The sequence below is a fragment of the Triturus cristatus genome, chromosome 4_2 (genome assembly GCF_964204655.1).
Source record: "Triturus cristatus chromosome 4_2, aTriCri1.1, whole genome shotgun sequence".
In the NCBI taxonomy this organism is placed as follows: domain Eukaryota; kingdom Metazoa; phylum Chordata; class Amphibia; order Caudata; family Salamandridae; genus Triturus; species Triturus cristatus.
In genome coordinates, this window is record NC_140586.1 from 898,527,486 (window position 1) to 898,546,688 (window position 19,203).

Consider the following 19,203-nt stretch of genomic DNA (forward strand, 5'->3'; position numbering starts at 1 on the left):
CTGCTACCAAAGGCACATCACAGGAAGGCGGGGCATAGGGTAGAGAGGGTGTGTCAGCTAAGAAATGTAATAGGGTACACAGGTCATCTTGATGCCAGGAGTCTGACACTACATAGGAAGCATGGAGGAAAAGGTAAATGCCCCTGGCTACCAGGCGTTGCTACTGTACAGGAAGGCTAGAGAACAGGGTGCAGGCACCATCCAATCACCAGGAGACTGGCACTATTGGATGCTGGAGGATAGGGTACACGGGCCACTGCCCCCAGGAGACTGACACTATTGGATGCTAGAGAACAGGGTGCAGGCACCATCCAATCACCAGGAGACTGACACTATTGGATGCTAGAGAACAGGGTGCAGGCACCATCCAATCACCAGGAGACTGGCACTATTGGATGCTGGAGGATAGGGTACACGGGCCACTGCCCCCAGGAGACTGACACTATTGGATGCTGGAGAACAGGGTACAGGAACCATCCAATCACCAGGAGACTGACACTATTGGATGCTGGAGAACAGGGTACAGGAACCATCCAATCACCAGGAGACTGACACTATTGGATGCTGGAGAACAGGGTGCAGGCACCATCCAATCACCAGGAGACTGGCACTATTGGATGCTGGAGAACAGGGTACACGGGCCACTGCCCCCCAGGAGATTGACACTGTACTAAAGGCTGAAGTACAAGGTACAGATGCCCGCCAGGTGAATGACCATGCAGAAGAAGGCTGGGGGACAGCGCACAGAGGCCACCGTACCACCAGGAGACTGACCCTGTAATGTGGCTGGAGGATAGGGTACAGAGTCCATTACCCGCCAGGAGACTGTACTGAAGGCTGGAGAGCAGGGTGCACAGGCCATTCTGCGACCAGGAGACTGACACTGAATGGGAGGGTTGGAAGATGGATACACAGGCCATTCTGCACCAGGAGATGGGCTCCGCACAGGAAGGACGGAGAGTACGGAACACAGACCATCCTACTACCATGAGGGTGACACCTGGCTAGACAGCCAACAAGCTGTGCCAAGGACAATACTCACAGCAGATCAGCACTATGTTGGAGGAGGGCAGGAGGGGGTGTTAAGCTGGCTGTATTTGCAGGAGGTTGGTAAATGTTTGGGACAGACATTTCTGACAGGTGTCTGGTAACATACAGGGATATAGCTATTTATGGTATAAAGACCCTGATTGCCGTGGTTATGCCATCTAGAGCTGCAGACTTTGAAAGGAGGTCAGTGCAGACAGGACTCGTGCCCCTTGTTAGTTATCAGCAAGCTTTGAGAAGCAGGGAGGGTGCCAGCAGGTCCATGCTGAGAAGCCAGGGTTGGCAGAGGGCGTGTAGACTGCTGCGGGCCGCAGGGGCTGATGGCAGGCAGTGTTGGCAGGAAACTGGTGTTATGTTAGAGGTTAGCTGGGATGGCAGCAGGCGTCAATGTGGCAGAACATGCAATATTCGAAGAAGAATAAAAGAACGTAACAACAATCAGAATGAAACAGGCGGAGTCATGTTGGCACATCATAAAGAAGAGTGGAGCCATAATGAAAGAGGCGAACAAAGCGTAATACAATGTTAGCAGGAAACTGGGCTCCAGGTAGGGGTATGAACGCATTGCACTGGTAGTCAAGCAGCACACATTGTTGACAATAGGCTGAAGTACACAGCTAGAGATCAGAGGACAGCACACGTGGAAGGCAGTCTGTGCACAGGCAGTGAGGGCTGAAGGCATGAGGGTTCAAGACACAGACAGCACTGGCTGGAAACTCGCAAGGCAGCTTTCTATAGACACAGGTACACTAATAGAGGACTGGTAGAAGCTTTGGCACATGGATAGTGCTGTTAGCAGGCTGGCACCATGTTAGAAGGCAGAAAGTTTGGCACATGGATAGTGCTGTTACAAGGCTGGCACCATGTTAGAAGGCAGAAGGTTTGGCACATGGATAGTGCTGTTAGCAGGCTGGCACCATGTTAGAAGGCAGAAAGTTTGGCACATGGATAGTGCTGTTACAAGGCTGGCACCATGTTAGAAGGCAGAAGGTTTGGCACATGGATAGTGCTGTTAGCAGGCTGGCACCATGTTAGAAGGCAGAAAGTTTGGCACATGGATAGTGCTGTTAGCAGGCTGGCACCATGTTAGAAGGCAGAAAGTTTGGCACATGGATAGTGCTGTTAGCAGGCTGGCACCATGTTAGAAGGCAGAAAGTTTGGCACATGGATAGTGCTGTTAGCAGGCTGGCACCATGTTAGAAGGCAGAAGGTTTGGCACATGGATAGTGCTGTTAGCAGGCTGGCACCATGTTAGAAGGCAGAAGGCTTGGTTACAGGGATAGTGTTAGAGGGCTGATGTCAATACACAAACGGTGTTAGAAAGGTTGCTGGGTGCACGGATGGCATGGTAGGGAAACTGGCACCATTCTGTAGCTTAGACGGCTTAGGGACACAGGTACATGGGTTAACAGTCTGGGACCATGTTAGTCAACAGAAACTCAGATGACGAACACACAGGAGCTAGTCTTTGTTCAGCACATGTAGCTTTTTTTTTTTTTTAGAACTGGCATTATGTTAGAAGGCACAATGCAATACACAGGTAGTGGTTGGCGAGGGCTGGCAGCATGTTAGAAGGCTAGAGAGCATGGGGAAACTGGCACCATGTTGGAAGGCAGATTTCTTGAGTACATAGACTGTTTGGTGAATAACGGTGCTATGTCATAAGGTAGAAGAAGTGGGCATGCAGGCAGTGCCAGGAGAAGACTGGCACCATGGTGACACAAGGTTTGAGGCCATACAAGGTTGGTGAATAATGACACTGTGGGCATACCGGTAATGCCGGGGAAAGACCACCCCGCCACGGAGGACGGAAAAAGGTCTTAACATACTGGTGTCGTGCCTGGTAAACAGTGGCAACACATCCAGAAGCATAAGCCATGAAGAGTCAGAGCCAAGTTGAGAAAGCCCTGCCACCTGTGGAGGGGGAGCGCGGCGGGATACACAGTACTGCTCATGGCCGACTTGATGAGCAGAGGGGGTTGGGTAAGGAGCTCAAACTTGCAAGGTTTGGGAAGCGGCCAACCAACGGGAAATGATGTCTCCAGACTGGTGAAGAGCTGACAGTGAGTGACAGGACACACTAACAAGCTCAGAACCCTACAAGAAAGGCCGAAACAGATACCTGGCAGAGCACGGCTACCATGGTAGACACCAACAGTCTGGGTACACGTGAGAGGCACAGAAACTGTACCACACAGAACGGAAACAGTATGGCACTGCCACTGCTATGGACATAGCAAACTTCCTGCGACACATACAGGCAGCCATGTTGGATATGCAGCGGGGTTGTCCCTGCTACTAAGGACGTCAAAGATGAAGCTTACCCTAGGGGGACCCTGGCTCAAGTGTCCTGTGCTTAAGACTGGAAGCTGAGATGCAGAGCGCAAGTACCCTGACTCCCCTGGTGGCATGCCATGCCTAAAGTCCAATCCAAAGTCCACCCTAGAAGGACCCGTGCTCCAGTGTGCTGTGCTTAGGACTGCCAGCTCAGACGCAGAAGGCAAGTGCCCTGACTCCCCGGTGGCAAGCCACATCTAATGTCCAATCCAAAGTCCACCCTAGAAGGACCCGTGCTCCAGTGTGCTGCATTTAGGACTGACCGCTGGGACGCACAAGGCAAGTACCCTGACTCTCCGGTGGCAAGCCACATATGATGTCCAATCCAAAGTCCACACTGGAGGGACCCTTGCTCCAGTGTGCTGTGCTTAGGACTGGCAGCTCAGACGCAGAAGGCAGGTATCCTTGGGTGGCATGCCATGTCTGATGTCCAATCCAAAGTCTACCGTAGAGGGACCCCTGCTCCAGTGTGCTGTGCTGTGCTTAGGACTGGCAGCTTAGACGAAGAAGGCAAGTACCCTTGGGTGGCATGCCATGTCTGATGTCCAATCCAAAGTTCACCCTAGAGGAACCCTTGCTTTATTGTGCTGCATTTAGGACTGACAGCTGGGACGCAGAAGGCAAGTACCCTTGGGTGGCATGCCATGTCTGATGTCCAATCCAAAGTCTACCATAGAGGGACCCCTGCTCCAGTGTGCTGTGCTTAGGACTGGCAGCTCAGACGCAGAAGGCAGGTACCCTTGAGTGGCATGCCATGTCTGATGTCCAATCCAAAGTCTACCCTAGAGGAACCCTTGCTTTAGTGTGCTTTATTTTGGACTGACAGCTGGGACGGAGAAGGCAAGTACCCTTGGGTGGCATGCCATGTCTGATGTCCAATCCAAACTCTACCGTAGAGGGATCCCTGCTACAGTGTGCTGTGCTTAGGGCTGGCAGCTATGACATAGAAGGAAAGTACCCTTACTCCACGGTGATATCCCATGCCTTAATTCTAATCCAAACCCCATAAAATGTAGACACTATGGCATAGTTTATGGTAGTGCATACACAGGCACAATCAGAAGCCATTGCAATCATCACCTGTTACCAGGGCAGCTGTTGGACAAATGTTGCTACAGATAGCTAATATGTAATCTTGTTTTCAATTATTTAAAAAGTCTGTCACTAAGTGGAAAAAATGACCTCCACCCAAAAAATTGATACTTGTATAGCGCACTACTCACCCGCAAGGGTCTCAAGGCGCTTGTACGAATACAGCTGTGGAACCCATCCTGGCTTTCCCTGTGAGGCGTCCACTCCTGGGCACCCCCAAGGTGGAGACCAGGCATCCATAGCGTTGTGGGGGCCGTTGTGGAGATTAAGCAAGCTATTGCCCAGAGTTGCAGAGTGGGACTCCATGATTGGAATGGCACCGAGGCGAGAATTATCAGGTCCATGGAATTTTTGACCCAAAACCCGCTGAGGCGGGGAATTGAACCCTGGTCCCGGGCTAGACCTCTGCATCAGGGTCTGCCACTCTAATCATTGAGCCACACTTCTCCAAAAAGACAATACGTTCCCTCTCTGCACTAGCGTTTCATATAGGGATCAGGTGGACACCAACCAGGTGACTCTACAGCCATGGAGCACAGTTTTGTAGGCACATCACAAGCCATGTCCAAGGTACAGTCACCGTTCTGAAATAATACAGTTGCCACCAGGCCCTCTGATGCGACCCAGAATCTCAGAGTACCAGTCCGGCTGGATAATAACCGAGTACGGTGCCTTGGCTGCAGTGCCAACTGGGGGGCACCAAAGTCTGATGAACTTTAGACATGAGTCTAAGTTCTAGCACCTGAATGTGGGTGTGCAGTCTTTTCTGAATGGCTGAAGTTTAGTGGACATGGTTCCAGGTATGCTACAACAAGTGGGGCAATGAAAGAGACTGAGCAAGATTGATAAAGGCAACAGCTGTTTAACTCCAAGGGTTACAGGAGCAGAAGAAACCAGGGACTGGTCACCGTTCAATAATGTTTAACTTTCTTCCAAAGACTTGGTTTTCTGCTGCACTTGAAGATAATCTAAAGGCCCTTCTTAGTTGTCGGCTTTTTTTTACGTGGTGAGGGTAAAAGAAGAGGTCTCTCCAATGGCCTGAGAGTCGTGTCGTGGATTGGAGCTGCAAATGGTGTGTCACAAGGGGATCTGCCTCCGAACATGGTCAACCATTCATACAAGGGATTCCTCCTCTTAGGAGGGGCAAAGAAGAGGTAGCAACGGTCAGGAGGAGAGGAAAGAGGGATGGAGGTTGCGGTACCTGAGCCTAACGAGTGTCCAACGGAGTCAAAGGCGTGAACCATTGCATCTGCAACACAAGAGTACAGATTCAGTCTTCATATTCTCAAGAGCTGCATCAAAGTTCAAGACAAGCCTTGGGCAAAACATGTCACCAGAAATCCAAAACTGCGGAAGAAAGTCTCCGTCCACACTTCGCTCATGCATGCACCCTGGCGATAACCTGCTCCACACATGTGCAGCGTACAAGGCAAAAGGACAGCCTAATGTCTTGCACTTCTAGATTTCCATTTCAAACACTGAGTTCTGGCATCAGTCAGATGGACCTTAAGGACCAGTTTCAGAACAAAAGTAGGTGGGACCTCCTTAGGCAAAAGTCTTGCAAGAAGCGTCAACAAAATACTAAAGTTGGACTCCAACCATACTGAATGGAGACGTCTTCATGCAGCACTTCTTAGTGCCTTTTGTACAGGAGCAGCAGAGAGCAGACGCTGCACACGAGTGTCCTGGAACCCGGGCACACGTTACCATTCCCCAGTTCTTCCTGGCAGGATTGGCTGGTGCAGGTCACTGTGCCCCACTTGGTACTGCCCAGAGGTAGGTCCTGGAGTGCTTGGGTTGAGGTAGGTTGTGATACGGGTGAAGGTTACCCTTAGACTGAACCAGAACGGGGGCAAAGATGGACAAACGTGGCCATGCATGGAAAATATGGGCTGACACTGCACAGAATGGTATACATCAACAGTAATACTTCACAAATGTAGGCAAGTATAGTAATTCACATGGCATTACATGAACACACTCTGGGTTTCATAAGGGACAGGAAAGTGCTATTTGGAAGCCACAACAATACAATGCAATGGTTGTACAAGGACACATAGGGCACCGTGTGATGAACATTAATCGTTGTTGCAAGGATGCCTTCACTCATCTGTGCATCGCATGTTACCCCCTAAGGCTAGGCCTGTTCTGCGCATAGAGCACCTCAGATCAATGCTTCAGACAGGGCAAGCCTAGTCAGAGATGCTCGCTTTCCTGCATCGTAATGGATATTGATTGTCAATGGTAAAACCACACCTGACCTGGTTTATTGATAGTCATTTGACATGGTATTTGTGGTTTGAGTTCTGATATAGACTGTGAATACCAAATCACAGACATCCACAACATTGGAGGAAGAGGTCGTGTAAGCACAAAATGTGAGAAACATTTATCGGCAACTAACCAATACCTTTGCAAAGCTCTGACAGACGTACAGAAATTACAATCACCAAACATGCTATCTTTGATGCTAAGAGTTTTGCACATGTGGAGGAAACATTGTCATGTGATCTACTTAGTGAAATCTGAATAGAGATTATATTCGGAAATACATGGAATAGAATATCGATTTGGTTTGACATAGTTGGTCAAAAATAACAAGTCAATCACTAGCATAAGTTTAAATCTACACCAGCACTCAGGGAGTGTGAGAGTGAGTGAGTGAGTGAGTGAGTAAGAGTGAGTGAGTGAGTGAGTGAGTAAGAGTGAGTGAGTGAGTGAGTGAGTGAGTGAGTGAGTGAGTGTGTGTGTGTGATGGTCATTACTACGTTCTTTCACATCTCATGCACACGGCACAGATACTTGTCCACCCGAGGTGACTGAACCACACATTTGAACCTCATGCATGACACCAAAATGTACTCCTCATAGACCACCCCTCAACCAACACGCTTTCCTCTAGACAACACCATTTGAAGAATCTTCTTTTTCTTTAAGTAAATGATAAATTGGCCCTTGTAGGCTCTGTTGGAGACGCTCAGCAGGTTCTTTCTGCGGTGGTGACTGGGGATTGCAGCCAGGTGCTGGCTCCCTCACCAATGTCTTGGGTGCCCGACAAAGGGAAGGAAATACAAAACATTAGAGGAACACCTGGGGAAAGCACATGATTGTGGGAGTTTTGAGAGACAGTGGGTGAGGCCCAGACAGCACAGGGCTGGTATTTCAACAAGACACATGCAAATGAGTTAGCCAACATGAACCAGTTTACATATTTTGTGTTTCGAAATAGGCATAAGCCTGCACTGATATCAGCTTCTCTCATGGTGGTCAGATGTGGGTGGTTGTGTGCATCAGGTGCAGGCAGGGATTAGCAAAGGCAGATCCTGTCATCTTTCTACAGGCTCACCCCCAAAAAAGGCGGATTCTGCCCTAGCCCTGGTGGCCTTCAGCGGAAGGGAACTCCACTGATTTCCCTACAGGTCAGACCGCCTCAATGCTGTAGGAAAAAAAGAGACCCGCCTCGGCACACGAGATGTGATATCCAGGCCACACTAAAACTTTCTTATTAAATCTTTATTGTCTTTGGGGGGCCTGAATGAGTTTTTATGAGCTCTCAGGTTCTCATCGAAGCTCACGGTCCTGCGATCCTTTGAGTCTCTGGGAGCGGGCTGGCTGGTTGGGCGTGTGCGGATGCAGCAGTGCTGGACTGTGGGCGGGTGAACAAAGGAAGGAGAGTGTATGGGTGGGGTATGGTTAGGGTGTGTAAGGATGGAACAGGCTGTAGTGTGTTAGAGCATATAGAGTGAGAATGCACATGGTTTTTGGCTGCCCATGGAGGGGCCTGTGGGAGCGAAGCAGGCTCACCTGGTGTACCGCAGAGCACTCAGATTGCGTCTCTCTTTAGAAAGGTTGGCTCTTTATGTGAAGTGTGCCAGTGAGAGGTGTTGGGAATGCACAAGAGCGGATGTCCGAACTGCATGGGTTATAGTGGACCCAAGAGATCCATAGAGTAAGCCTTCAATGAACAGAGTCAAGGATCACGTCTAAAAGGGAACCCATAAAGTTTTAATAAACTATATTATTATGAATAAACTACATGGGGTCTTGAGTAGAGCTTGAGAATGTGAGGACAATACACTTCCTCTACCCGGGTCCTAGGGAAGTAGGGTTAATATAAACCTCTCAAATCGGAGCGCTGGTAACTCTGAATCAGAGCACAGCCTGTGCCCCAACATTTTACCTGCTTAGAATAAATCAAGTCAAATCTCTCTGCATATCACGCTGCATGATTCAGGGAACAGGGTCGACTGTAAAATACAAGCTCACTACTACAGTTTAAGAAGCAACCTCCAATACAGTAGGACTCAACTTCTGAGAATTTCTCCATTCACAAAGCTCATAGGTCTCACCTGTGATACCTATGGCTTTCCCAATTCTGTGTTTTTTTAGCCTTTCCAAGAATGCGGTCTGCCATCTGGGAAAGGATAACAAAGAAAAATAAAATTAGAAATGACTCGACGGGTATGCTTGAGCATGCACCGCTGGCCTCTTCAATTTTTTGTATTGTTTCAAGCAAAAGAAAATGAATTCCAAGATGGCTTCCGAGTTCCAGCACAGATACGTGGCGGCCATATTGAAATTATTTTTCTCAGACTTTTAGAAAATACTTCGACTTCCAAGATATTTTTGTGTACACATGCATACATAGCTGCTATCTTGTGATTTTTTTTTATGTTGTACATAATTTACTAATCCATAATGGGGGCAGCCATCTCAGAACAATGAATTCACAAAATAAAGTATGTATACATTTGTTGAAGCGCGAGGAGGGAAGCGAACAACAGCCAGGCCCTTGCAAAAAAAAGTAATACAAAAAAAAAAAGACGGAAATGTGGCTGCAGCTGGGAGTGGGGGCAGATGGGGAGGGACAAAAGATGACTTAACAAGGAGGATTGGCCAAAAGAGGGGCATTCCAGTTTCAAAGAGTAGCTGCCAGGCCGTCGTAAAAAATAATTTAAAAAGGAAAGAAACAAGCATTGGCATAGCCAATAGGTTTCTCCTTTGGGACCTTATAAGTGTTTAGCCATGCAACAGTTGATGCTGTTGTACCAATGATATTATGCTGCATAACTAAATACTTATAAGGTCCCAAAGGCGAGACCTATTGGCTATGCCAATGCTTGTTTTATTTTACATTGAGTTATTCTTAATTCATTCCAATTCAATTATGGGGTTACTTCTGTTTTTTACACTTGACTCTCCGGTGGTAGTGATAGCAAGTGGAGAAGGCTGGTAGAGGGATAGAGATTCAGATACTGCCTAAAACAGTACTGTCAAATCTATGACATTTCTAGATATTATGGGAATAAATTAGAGGGCCATTTGGAATGGCCACACCATGTACATGCTTTGCTTCCCCAACACCCACATTACCTAACACTCCAGCCCGCAAAGCCCCACTCCATTCCCGCTGGCATCGGTACAGCCCTCAGGCACACCATAGACCATATTTTGTGGCCCCTGGGAAAATGTTTGTGAGTACCCATGGCCTAGATTTTTTTTTTTTTTACCTTCGGGGTTTTCCCCTGGAAGGGTAGAATATTGTGTCTTCTCTCATTCAGACGCTTATGTACGATTCTGGGACTTTCGAGCACCAGATAAAATGGCTGACCCTATGCACGTCACTGAAGAAAATCCCTAGTTCAAGCTTCCAAATTCAGAAAATTTACACCTTGTCTCTCGACTTTGGGATTCGAAGATGAACTCAATATTATTGAGAGAGGAACACTCACTGTTTGGATCGGCACTTAAGACCTATTTGTGTTTTTTAAATGTTTCTTCAACATTAGGTACAGACAATGCTCATTCAAGTGCAATACAAATGTAATCAATCGGTCATCCATCCATTTCCTTACTCACAAATCAATTCTTTATTAAATGTATACCTTTCTTCATATATGCCTTTGATCATTCATTCTCCCAATTCAGTCATTAATGTATTCTTCCATTCATGCTTTTATTTATCCATTCATCTCTGCCCAGTAATGTATCTATTCATGCAAGAATCAATTCAATCATCCATCATCCTGCATCCATGTAATCAATTGGGTTGCCATCCTTCAGGTGGAAAGACACGGCGGCATTTTTTTACACATATATTGAAATAACTTATCATAACCCTTTCACCACCACCATCTCTCCATTGTATTGCGCCCACCCCGCCCCCTCGCCGGGCGCACAGAGAAGTGATATTTCAGTAGTCGAGGCGCTCACTGGAAAAACAATCGTAATGGCAACTGATAACAAGTCAAGAGCCCAAGTGCGCCCCACTCCACCCCAAATGAATCTTTGGAACGCGTGATTTTTACTATTTAGATTGGAAAGCGGTGAGATGAGACGCTTCCGAGTTGGCATCAACTACATTAAAAAGTGGGCGCTCATATATATCTGTGGGTTTATTTTCAAGGAGAGAGTTGCGGGGTGGCGCGTGTGCAAAGGACTCCCTCTGCCGCCCGATCTCGCAGCCCCCAAGCCAGCTCTTTCGCATATCAAGGAGCCCCCCGGCAGGGGTTCGCACCGTCTCCATAAAGAGAAAAAAACGCCAGATCCTCTTTGAAATAATTCAATCTATTTTAATGATTGGTTGCGCCATTCTGACTTCAAAGGTTGCCCCGGTCCTCACTCCTGATTGGCTGAGATGGGACCCCCCTTTAAATTGTGCAAATAAGGGAGAAAACAAGCGCTCGCCAGACACGCAGGCATCCGCTGTTTATTTTTGCATCGCGCTTTCAAAAGTGAAAGCGAGATGCAAAAATAAACACACGGCGCCATGTCTTCTTTTTTGTCCAGCCCAATCATAAAGCCGGACTGGCGCGTGCACGGCAGCGTGACAAAGCTTCTGATAAGAAACTTCGTCACGACAGCCGTAATGCAGACGAGCCAGTCCGGGTGGGCCAGCCAAAAAAGCGAAAGGGAGGCCCGCCGGAATCCTTATTTCCAATGGCAGCGCACCGTTTAACATAAACGGTGATGCGAGCCAATGGGACTTAGGGGCGAGGTTTCAAGCCCTTTTGAGAAAAAGTACTTATCTGCTATAAATCTCTCCGAGCGAGCTACGCATGTGCACAGCCACGCTAGGCGAGACCTAAAAAGAGGAAATAAGCAGGGAGTGGGAGATGGGAAAGATGAGGCATTGGGGGAGCATGGGCCGAAAAGCAAGGGCTTAGGAGCAGTGAGTAGCTGCAAGCCCTCGTAAAAATAAACAAAAATAATTTATTGGAAACAAAATTAAAGCAATTGTGGGAGTCGGAGAAGAAAGTGAAGAAAGCAATGCAATTTCAAGTAATGCAGTAAACACAATAAAAAAGTAGTCCCCTTAGGTCATCAGTGGAAGAATATAAGTTGGCCAATACAAATGATGGCAAAGAAGCTGTGTACGAGGGGGGTGCCAAACACAAGAAGGGGAAGAAAGCAGCCCAATAAGGAGCAGTGAACTGAGAAGGACAAGAAAGCCATGCAATCATGAGTAAGGGCGGACCCAAAGCCTACTCTATGTATATTGTCTTGGAGACACTAGCTCTTCAGCTACAAAAAGCTAAAGCTGTCTGTAGGTGGAGACAAAAAAAAGATTGATCTGAGCTCTTAACGTACACAGTTCAGCGCTCTAGCACAACCTCACAGCAAGCAGAAGCATAGTCAGTAAACATCTCAAATCCAGAAAAGCACGGCCTGGTTGTTCCCCAACACATGGTCTAACTCGTCTCAGAATACAAGATGTAATGAGTGGTGTACACAAACCGAGATGGTCATTACTACGTTCTTTCACATCTCATGCACACGGCACAGATACTTGTCCACCCGAGGTGACTGAACCACACATTTTAACCCCATGCATGACACCAAAATGTACTCCTCATAGACCACCCCTCAACCAACACGCTTTCCTCTATGCATAAGGAGCTACTTACTCGGCCTTCCAGAAAGCGCTTTAGGGCCCTGCCAGGAGCTAGAAATAAGTGCAATGCAAATACTACAGCACAATATCAACAACTCCTGGCCAAGACCTCCGCAAGCTGCCTGGAGGCAAGGCCCAACAAGTCTTTGTCCATGCAAAACAACGGTTGTCACGTTACAGGGTGCAGGACCCTGGCATGGTGTATCCTTCTCCCACGCTGAACGGGAAACACGTTCAAATATCTCATCTCCGACATTCAATATGTTTTTCATTATCCAAGATCCCTCAGCTGTAGCCGGTAACCAAAGAGGGATTATTGCTCATCCGTATAATTACTTTTATGTGGTAATGAAACAAAACGTTGGCACAGTCCACTAATGAGCCTGCCCGAGGAGCTCCCATCATTGGAGGCAGTGTGCACAGGGCGGGTGGAAGCTTCCTTCATTGGACGCTGTGTGCACAGGGTGGGTGGAGGCTTCCTTCATTGGACGCTGTGTGCACAGGGCGGGTGGAGGCTCCCTTCATTGAACACTGTGTGCACAGGGTGGGTGGAGGCTTCCTTCATTGGCCACTGTGTGCACAGGGCGGGTGGGGGCTCCCTTTATTGGACGCTGTGTGCACAGGGCGGGTGGAAGCTCACTTCATTGAACGCTGTGTGCACCGGGCGGGAGGAGGCTCCCTTCATTGGACACTGTATGCACACGGCAGGAGGAGGCTTCCTACATTGGCTGCTGTGTGGACAGGGCGGGTGGAGGCTCCCTTCAAAATAATCATATGAAGGAGTACTCTGAGAAAGAGCATGAGACAGGCAGAAGCTTAGAGGAAATGCAGACCCGCAGACAGTCAGAGAAGAGATCAGAGGAACACAGAGGTAATGCAGACCCAGGGAGAGGCAGAGAAACAGCATGAGATCAGAGAAAAAGGAACTCAGAGGTAATGAAGACCCAGAGAGAGGCAGAGAAACAGCATGAGATCCTAGAGAGGAACTCAGAGGTAATGCAGACCCAGGGAGAGGCAGAGAAACAGCATGAGATCAGAGAAAGGAACTCAGAGGTAATGAAGACCCAGGGAGAGGCAGAGAAACAGCAACCGATCAGAGAAAGGAACTTAGAGGTAATGCAGACCCAGAGAGAGGCAGAGAAACAGCATGAGATCCTAGAGAGGAACTCAGAGGTAATGCAGACCCAGAGAGAGGCAGAGAAACAGCAAGAGATCCTAGAGAGGAACTCAGAGGTAATGAAGACCCAGAGAGAGGCAGAGAAACAGCAACAGATCAGAGAAAGGGACTCAGAGGTAATGCAGACCCAGAGAGAGGCAGAGAAACAGCAAGAGATCAGAGGAACTCAGAGGTAGATCACACCGAAAGAGAAGGATGGTGCAAAGAGAGGCAGAGACATAGCAGGATGCCAGATAGGAACTCAGACGCAGAGCAGATAGAGAAAGAGACCAGAGAGGGCCTCACAGGTAATGCCGATACAAAGAGAGAAAGGTGGTGCAGAGAAGCAGAGAAACTGCATGAGATTAAAGCGGAACTCGGAGGCAGAGCAGGCACAGAGACAGAGAGAAAGATGGTGCAGAGAGACAGACAGAGAAACAGCATATGTCAGAGGAGCTTCAGATGTCAGGTTTTTTTATTTTATTTATTTCGGTGGATTTGTATAACGCGAACAAGACCCTTGCAGGTATCAGAGCGCTTTACAGGGCAAATATATCGACATATATGATTGAATTATGTGAATACAGTTGAGGTAAAAATTAGAGACTAGCATACATTTTCACAAGTGTATAAAAAAGGTTCAGGTGAATTTGGCCAAGAGAATCGATTTCCCTTCTTTTTTTAGAAAGGCTGGTTAAGTCTGGTTTCTGGGGGCTAGGAGTTCCAAATCCTGGGAGCCATTCCCGAGAAGGTACAGTTGTACGTTTACTTCTTAGAGAAACGCTGTGGTTTAAGTAGCAGATTGTTGGAACTCCTAGTAGATCTGTTACCACCCAATAGTACTAGTTTCTCCACTAGGTATCTCGGGTTTTATGATGCAATGCCTTATTGGTCATACAGGCTATTTTCAAATGGATTCTGGCCTCAAAAGGTAGCCAGGTGAGGGCTCGCAGGTCAGGGGAAATGTGGCAGTTTCTTCTGGAGCCTGTGATGAGTCTAGCCGCTTTATTGATTGAGGCTCTTAAAGGAGCGGTCGTTGATCTGGGCAGGCCGCAGAGAGCAACACTCCCATAGTCCGCTCTGGGAATTACTAGAGCTTGAACTGCCTGTTTAAAGTCATTTGGGGGTACGGAGGGTTTCAGTTTTCGCAGGGTGTTTATCTGGAAATTTGCTCCTTTAGTTGCAGCGCTGATGTGCTTCTGCATATTTAGCTTATTGTCCAGGGTTATTCCAAGTGATGTAGCGGAATCAATGATGAGAGGTCGACCATCGACTGCTGTGAGGTGCTTCATCCATTCGCGGATGATGGTTGTTTGGTTGGGGGGAGCGATTAAGAGAAATTCTGTTTTTAGGGTGTTTAGTTTTAAATGTTTTTTTGCCAGCCAGGTCTGTGTTTTTTGGAGTGTTGAATTCAGGGACTTGATGTCTTCAAGTGAGTGGACCTTAATGGAGAGTTGTGTGTCATCAGCGTACATGTGATATTGGATATTTGAGGAGTTGAGAAGCTCAGCGAGTGGTTCCATAAACAGATTCAAGAGTGTCGGGGAGAAGGAAGATCCATGGGGTACTCCCAAAGTGACCGGGGAGGGGTTAGATAGAGATTGGTTGATCTTGAATCTTTGTGTTCTGTTTTGGAGGAAGGAAGTGAACCAATTTAACACTGTACCTCATTGATTGTTGGGGGGAGGAGCCAAGATGGCGACCGGAGCGGACGCTTGAGCGCCCGGCTCCGTCGGCCCGTGGCCTCGGACTACTATCCTGATGCCCATCCTCGCCGATTCTCGAGGCGCGACGTGTGCGAAGACGCGCTGACCGCGCTGTCGCTTTCCCGGAGTCTCAGCCCGCCCGGATGCCCGAGTTCTGGGTGCTTTTGTCCTCTGCACTGAAACCCGGCGCCATTCTGGCCTTTGCCGGCCCCCTGGAAGCTCCGCAGTCACCGGACCAGCTAGCGCTAACCGGGGCCCCGCGGTCCCGATCTCACCCCGCACCACAGATCGTTGCCGAATGAGCCCGGGGAGGGCCGGCTGGACACCTTCTGCACCCTGTGCCTGAGGGGCTGGAGCTGTGGGGTGGGCCCCGGTGCGGCGGGTCTCCTGCCCCGCTCTGAGGGCCGCGCTGTGAGAGGCTGCTGCCCTCTTCACCTATTGCCTAGCCGGCGGCGAAGGGTAACCTGCGGGAAGAGAAGCGACTGTCGGCCTTTCCTGTTGCGGCGTAGACCTGAGGGGAATTTACTCCTTGCCGTGACCCCCCCCCCCCGGGCCATTGCAACGTACAGCGGCGAAACATGGTGTTGAGTGCCTGCTCGCGGCTGGGGGGTGATACTCCGGTCTCGCCCGCCGCCCACTTCGCCCTCCCTCTTCCGGACACCAGCTCCGCAGTGCCGTCCCGGATCGCTGCCGATGTGGGGGCCCAGCTTCCGCTGACATGCGGCTCCGTTCTGGCTGTCCTGCGGGACTTTCAACTACAGATGTGCGCTGGCCTGCAGGCGCTGAGTGAGCGGTTTGACCCCATACTGTCGGCTGCGTGTCGTGAGCGCTCTGTCATCCACAGGGCGTGGGTCTCCCGGTGCTTTTGTCCTCTTGCGGGGACGCAACGGCGGTGTATGATTGTGCTACACTGGTGCCTTCATCTGGCGTTCCCGGCACCCGGGGTCTACCGCTCTCCACCTCAACTGCGGATACTTTGTCCCCCTGGTCAAGGCTGCCTGCTTCATTGTTGCCTGCCTCACCGCATCCGCAAGAATATCCTGCTGAGCGATACCCAACGGCTTCGAGGAACCGTCCGCGGTGGCCTACTGCTTCCTTGTTGTGGATCTCCTGTACTTCACTTGCCAGGTTTGGATGTTATGTGGTGCAAAGAGGGACCTCAATCGATGGTCGGCGGCCATTTCGTGATCCTACTTCACCATCCTCTCACAAGCGGCCATCTTGTCTTTGTCTGCTCGGGACACGGGGCCTTCATGTAGGGGCTGGTTTAATCCCAAGCCCGCGATCGGGCCAGGGCTAGCCTGACTTCTATCGCCATGGTTCATGGACGGGCTGGCCTGGGACTGGAACTGTATGTATGTTTTGTGCGCGCTCGTCGCGACTTGTGTCCCTTTGCTTAAACAGTGGTGCCATGGTATCTTTGCATGCCGTTTTTTGGCGTAGTGGGCTCTCAGTGTGTGGAGGCCATAACTGGCTGATGGTTTGGGGCGCTCTTGTGTCCCGTGGGCTCCTCCCCGCCTTCTTTTCTGTTTTCTTCATTTCTTTACTCTATTCCTACTTTCTCTCTTCTCTATATTTCGGGTTCCTTGGGCGACAGGCACTATGCTGGGGGGGGGGGTAGGCTGTAGCCTCCGCATTGGTGTAGGGTGGGGGGGTAATACTCTCTGTTCTTAATTAGTTCTATGGGCCTTTCTTCTTCTATGTCTCTGCGCTCTACTTTCTCCGATTCGGGGTCCGGGTGTGGGGTGGATCGAGTGGGGGCGACCTTGGAGGGGTGCGTACTTGCTCATGTGACTATCCTGTTATATCTCTGCACCGCCTCACTGCTTGAGATTTTACTTCCATTGATGTTTTTACTGATGTTGCTGCTCTCCTGTGTGGTGAAGCTATTTTGCGGACTCGAATCTCCTTTGTTCTTATCCTTCACTGACTTTTTTTCTTTGATAAAATTATCTAAAAAACTTAAAATTAACCTTCACCGCTCCTTCCCCGGGTGTCAAAGCTATTTCCAGTATGTGACTCCTAACTCGCTGTTAATCCTGACCGTTGACGCACGGGGGCTGTAATGTGGGTATTAGTGCTTCACTGTAACGTGGCCGGCCTGACGGTTGTAGGCCCGTATTTGTTCTTTTAAGATGCACGAATAAAGGTTTTTAAAAAAAAAAAAAAAAAAAACACTGTACCTGATAGACCCATTCTATGTTTCAAGAGGACTAGTAAGTTGTCGTGTTTGACTGTATCGAAGGCTGAGGATAAATCAAGCAGGATTAGCAAACAGGCTTTGTTTTGATCCAATTTCTGTAATGCGTCATCTATTATGTGTTTCATGGCTGATTCGGTACTGTGCCCTGATCGAAAGCCTGATTGGAATTGATCGAGCAGGTTGAAGTGGTCTATGTGGTTACTGAGCTGCGTGTGGACACATCTTTCTAGTAGTTTGGCCAGGGTCGAGATGTTGGAATTTGGGCGATAGTTATTCAAGTCTGACGGGTCCGCCAATGGTTTCTTTAAGATGAGGGATACCTGACCAGCATTGAGAATATCTGGGATGGTTCCTTGCAGAAGAGAGGTTTTAATAATCCTAGTCCAAAGGGGCACTAGCAGTGGAGTGAAGGCTTTTAAGTGGGTTGCGGGGAGAGGGCCTGTGAAGTGATTGGAGGGATTCAGAGCCGTGAGCGTTTTTAAGATAGTTTCTTCACTGTAGAAGTTGAAGGCGGTCCAGGAGGCGTTGTTTTTGAGGTCGAGCTTTGCAGAGCAGTTAATCATGGTCCCTGGTGTGGTCAGTGAGGAGTTCATGTGTGGGTCAGTATGGGATAATAGATCGTTAAGTAGGTCTGCCTTTAAGTTTTCAGTTTTTGTTGTGAAAAAGGAGGCAAGTTCCTCGCAATTGGGGAGTGTTTCAGGATTAGATATGGGGGAGTGGGAGACACCCTTAGATTGAGCTTTGATAATTTCAAACAGTCTTTTGGGACGACTCTTGGCTCTGTCTAATTATTTACAAATGAAGTCAGCTTTCGATCGTCTAATCTTTCTGTAATAGAGATTTCTCGTGCTTCTTAGTAATTTGAGGGGGGCAGTGGCTGGAGCGGCTCTCCATTGTCTTTCAATTGCTCTCAGTGATCTTATATCTTCATTTAACCTACCATCATACCAGGGGTTCGAGTCTTTTGTAGTAACTCTTTTCAATTGTAGGGGAGCTAGGTTGTCTAGCTCCCTGTTCATAGACTGAAAGTAGTGATTGGTCAAATCATGGACATCCTTTAATCCATCCGGTGGGGGTGTAAGGATGTGACTAGCGGTTGCGAGTGAGGTAGGATGGACGTTTTCTAGGTTCCTCTTGCAGATTTTCGTTCTCATAGGTTGGACAGGGAGAAGTTTAACTACTACCTTGATACGGAAGGGGAGGATCGATTCCAGCTGGGTAAAGTCTATTTGGAGATTACTAGATCGAGGGTTGCACCTTTTTCGTGGGGGGGGCTGTCACAGATTTGGGACAAGTTAAGGTCGGACAGGAAAACTTTGAGGCTATTGACCTCTGGGTCGTCAGGATCATTCCAGTGGAGGTCGAAGTCCCCCAGGAAGATCTGAGTATCCTGTTGTCCGATATTAGTGGCTAGGATGTCCATTATGTGTTCGATGAAGATAGGGTTGTTTCCAGGAGGATGGTAGAATGCATGTAGTGAGCATATTGGCTTGTTATTGCTCGTGATGTCTAGGCAAAGGTATTCACAGGAGGAAAGTGCCGGGGAGTTGGAGCGGTTCACAGAGAGGTTGTTCCTATGGATGCAGGCAATACCACCCGCTAGCCTATCAAGTGTATCTAGTTTTGTGATGTAATAGTTTGGGAGAACTAATATGTCTAAGATGGGCGAGGATACTTCGTTTAGCCAGGTTTCCGTTAGAATTATAAAGTCTGGTTCATTGGTTATTATGAGGTCAGCTATATCAGTGGCATGACGTGCTGCCGATCT

At 48.7% G+C, this 19,203-nt stretch overlaps 1 protein-coding gene across 14 annotated transcripts in view; it reads right to left on the reverse strand.

Moving 5' to 3' along the window:
* Positions 1 to 19,203, reverse strand: part of ST3GAL3 (ST3 beta-galactoside alpha-2,3-sialyltransferase 3) — a 1,226,061-nt gene that overhangs the window by 664,947 nt on the left and 541,911 nt on the right. For 10 of the 14 annotated variants that reach the window (XM_085602933.1, XM_085602932.1, XM_085602942.1 and 7 more), the window contains one exon: positions 5,678 to 5,725. The exons of 3 other annotated variants lie outside the window; for them this stretch is intronic. In XM_085602933.1, coding sequence (XP_085459059.1) covers positions 5,678 to 5,725 — 48 coding nt within the window. Of the gene's footprint in view, positions 1 to 5,677; positions 5,726 to 8,825; positions 8,891 to 19,203 lie in introns of all 14 variants that reach the window. One more of the 14 variants, XM_085602946.1, reaches the window with a different exon arrangement.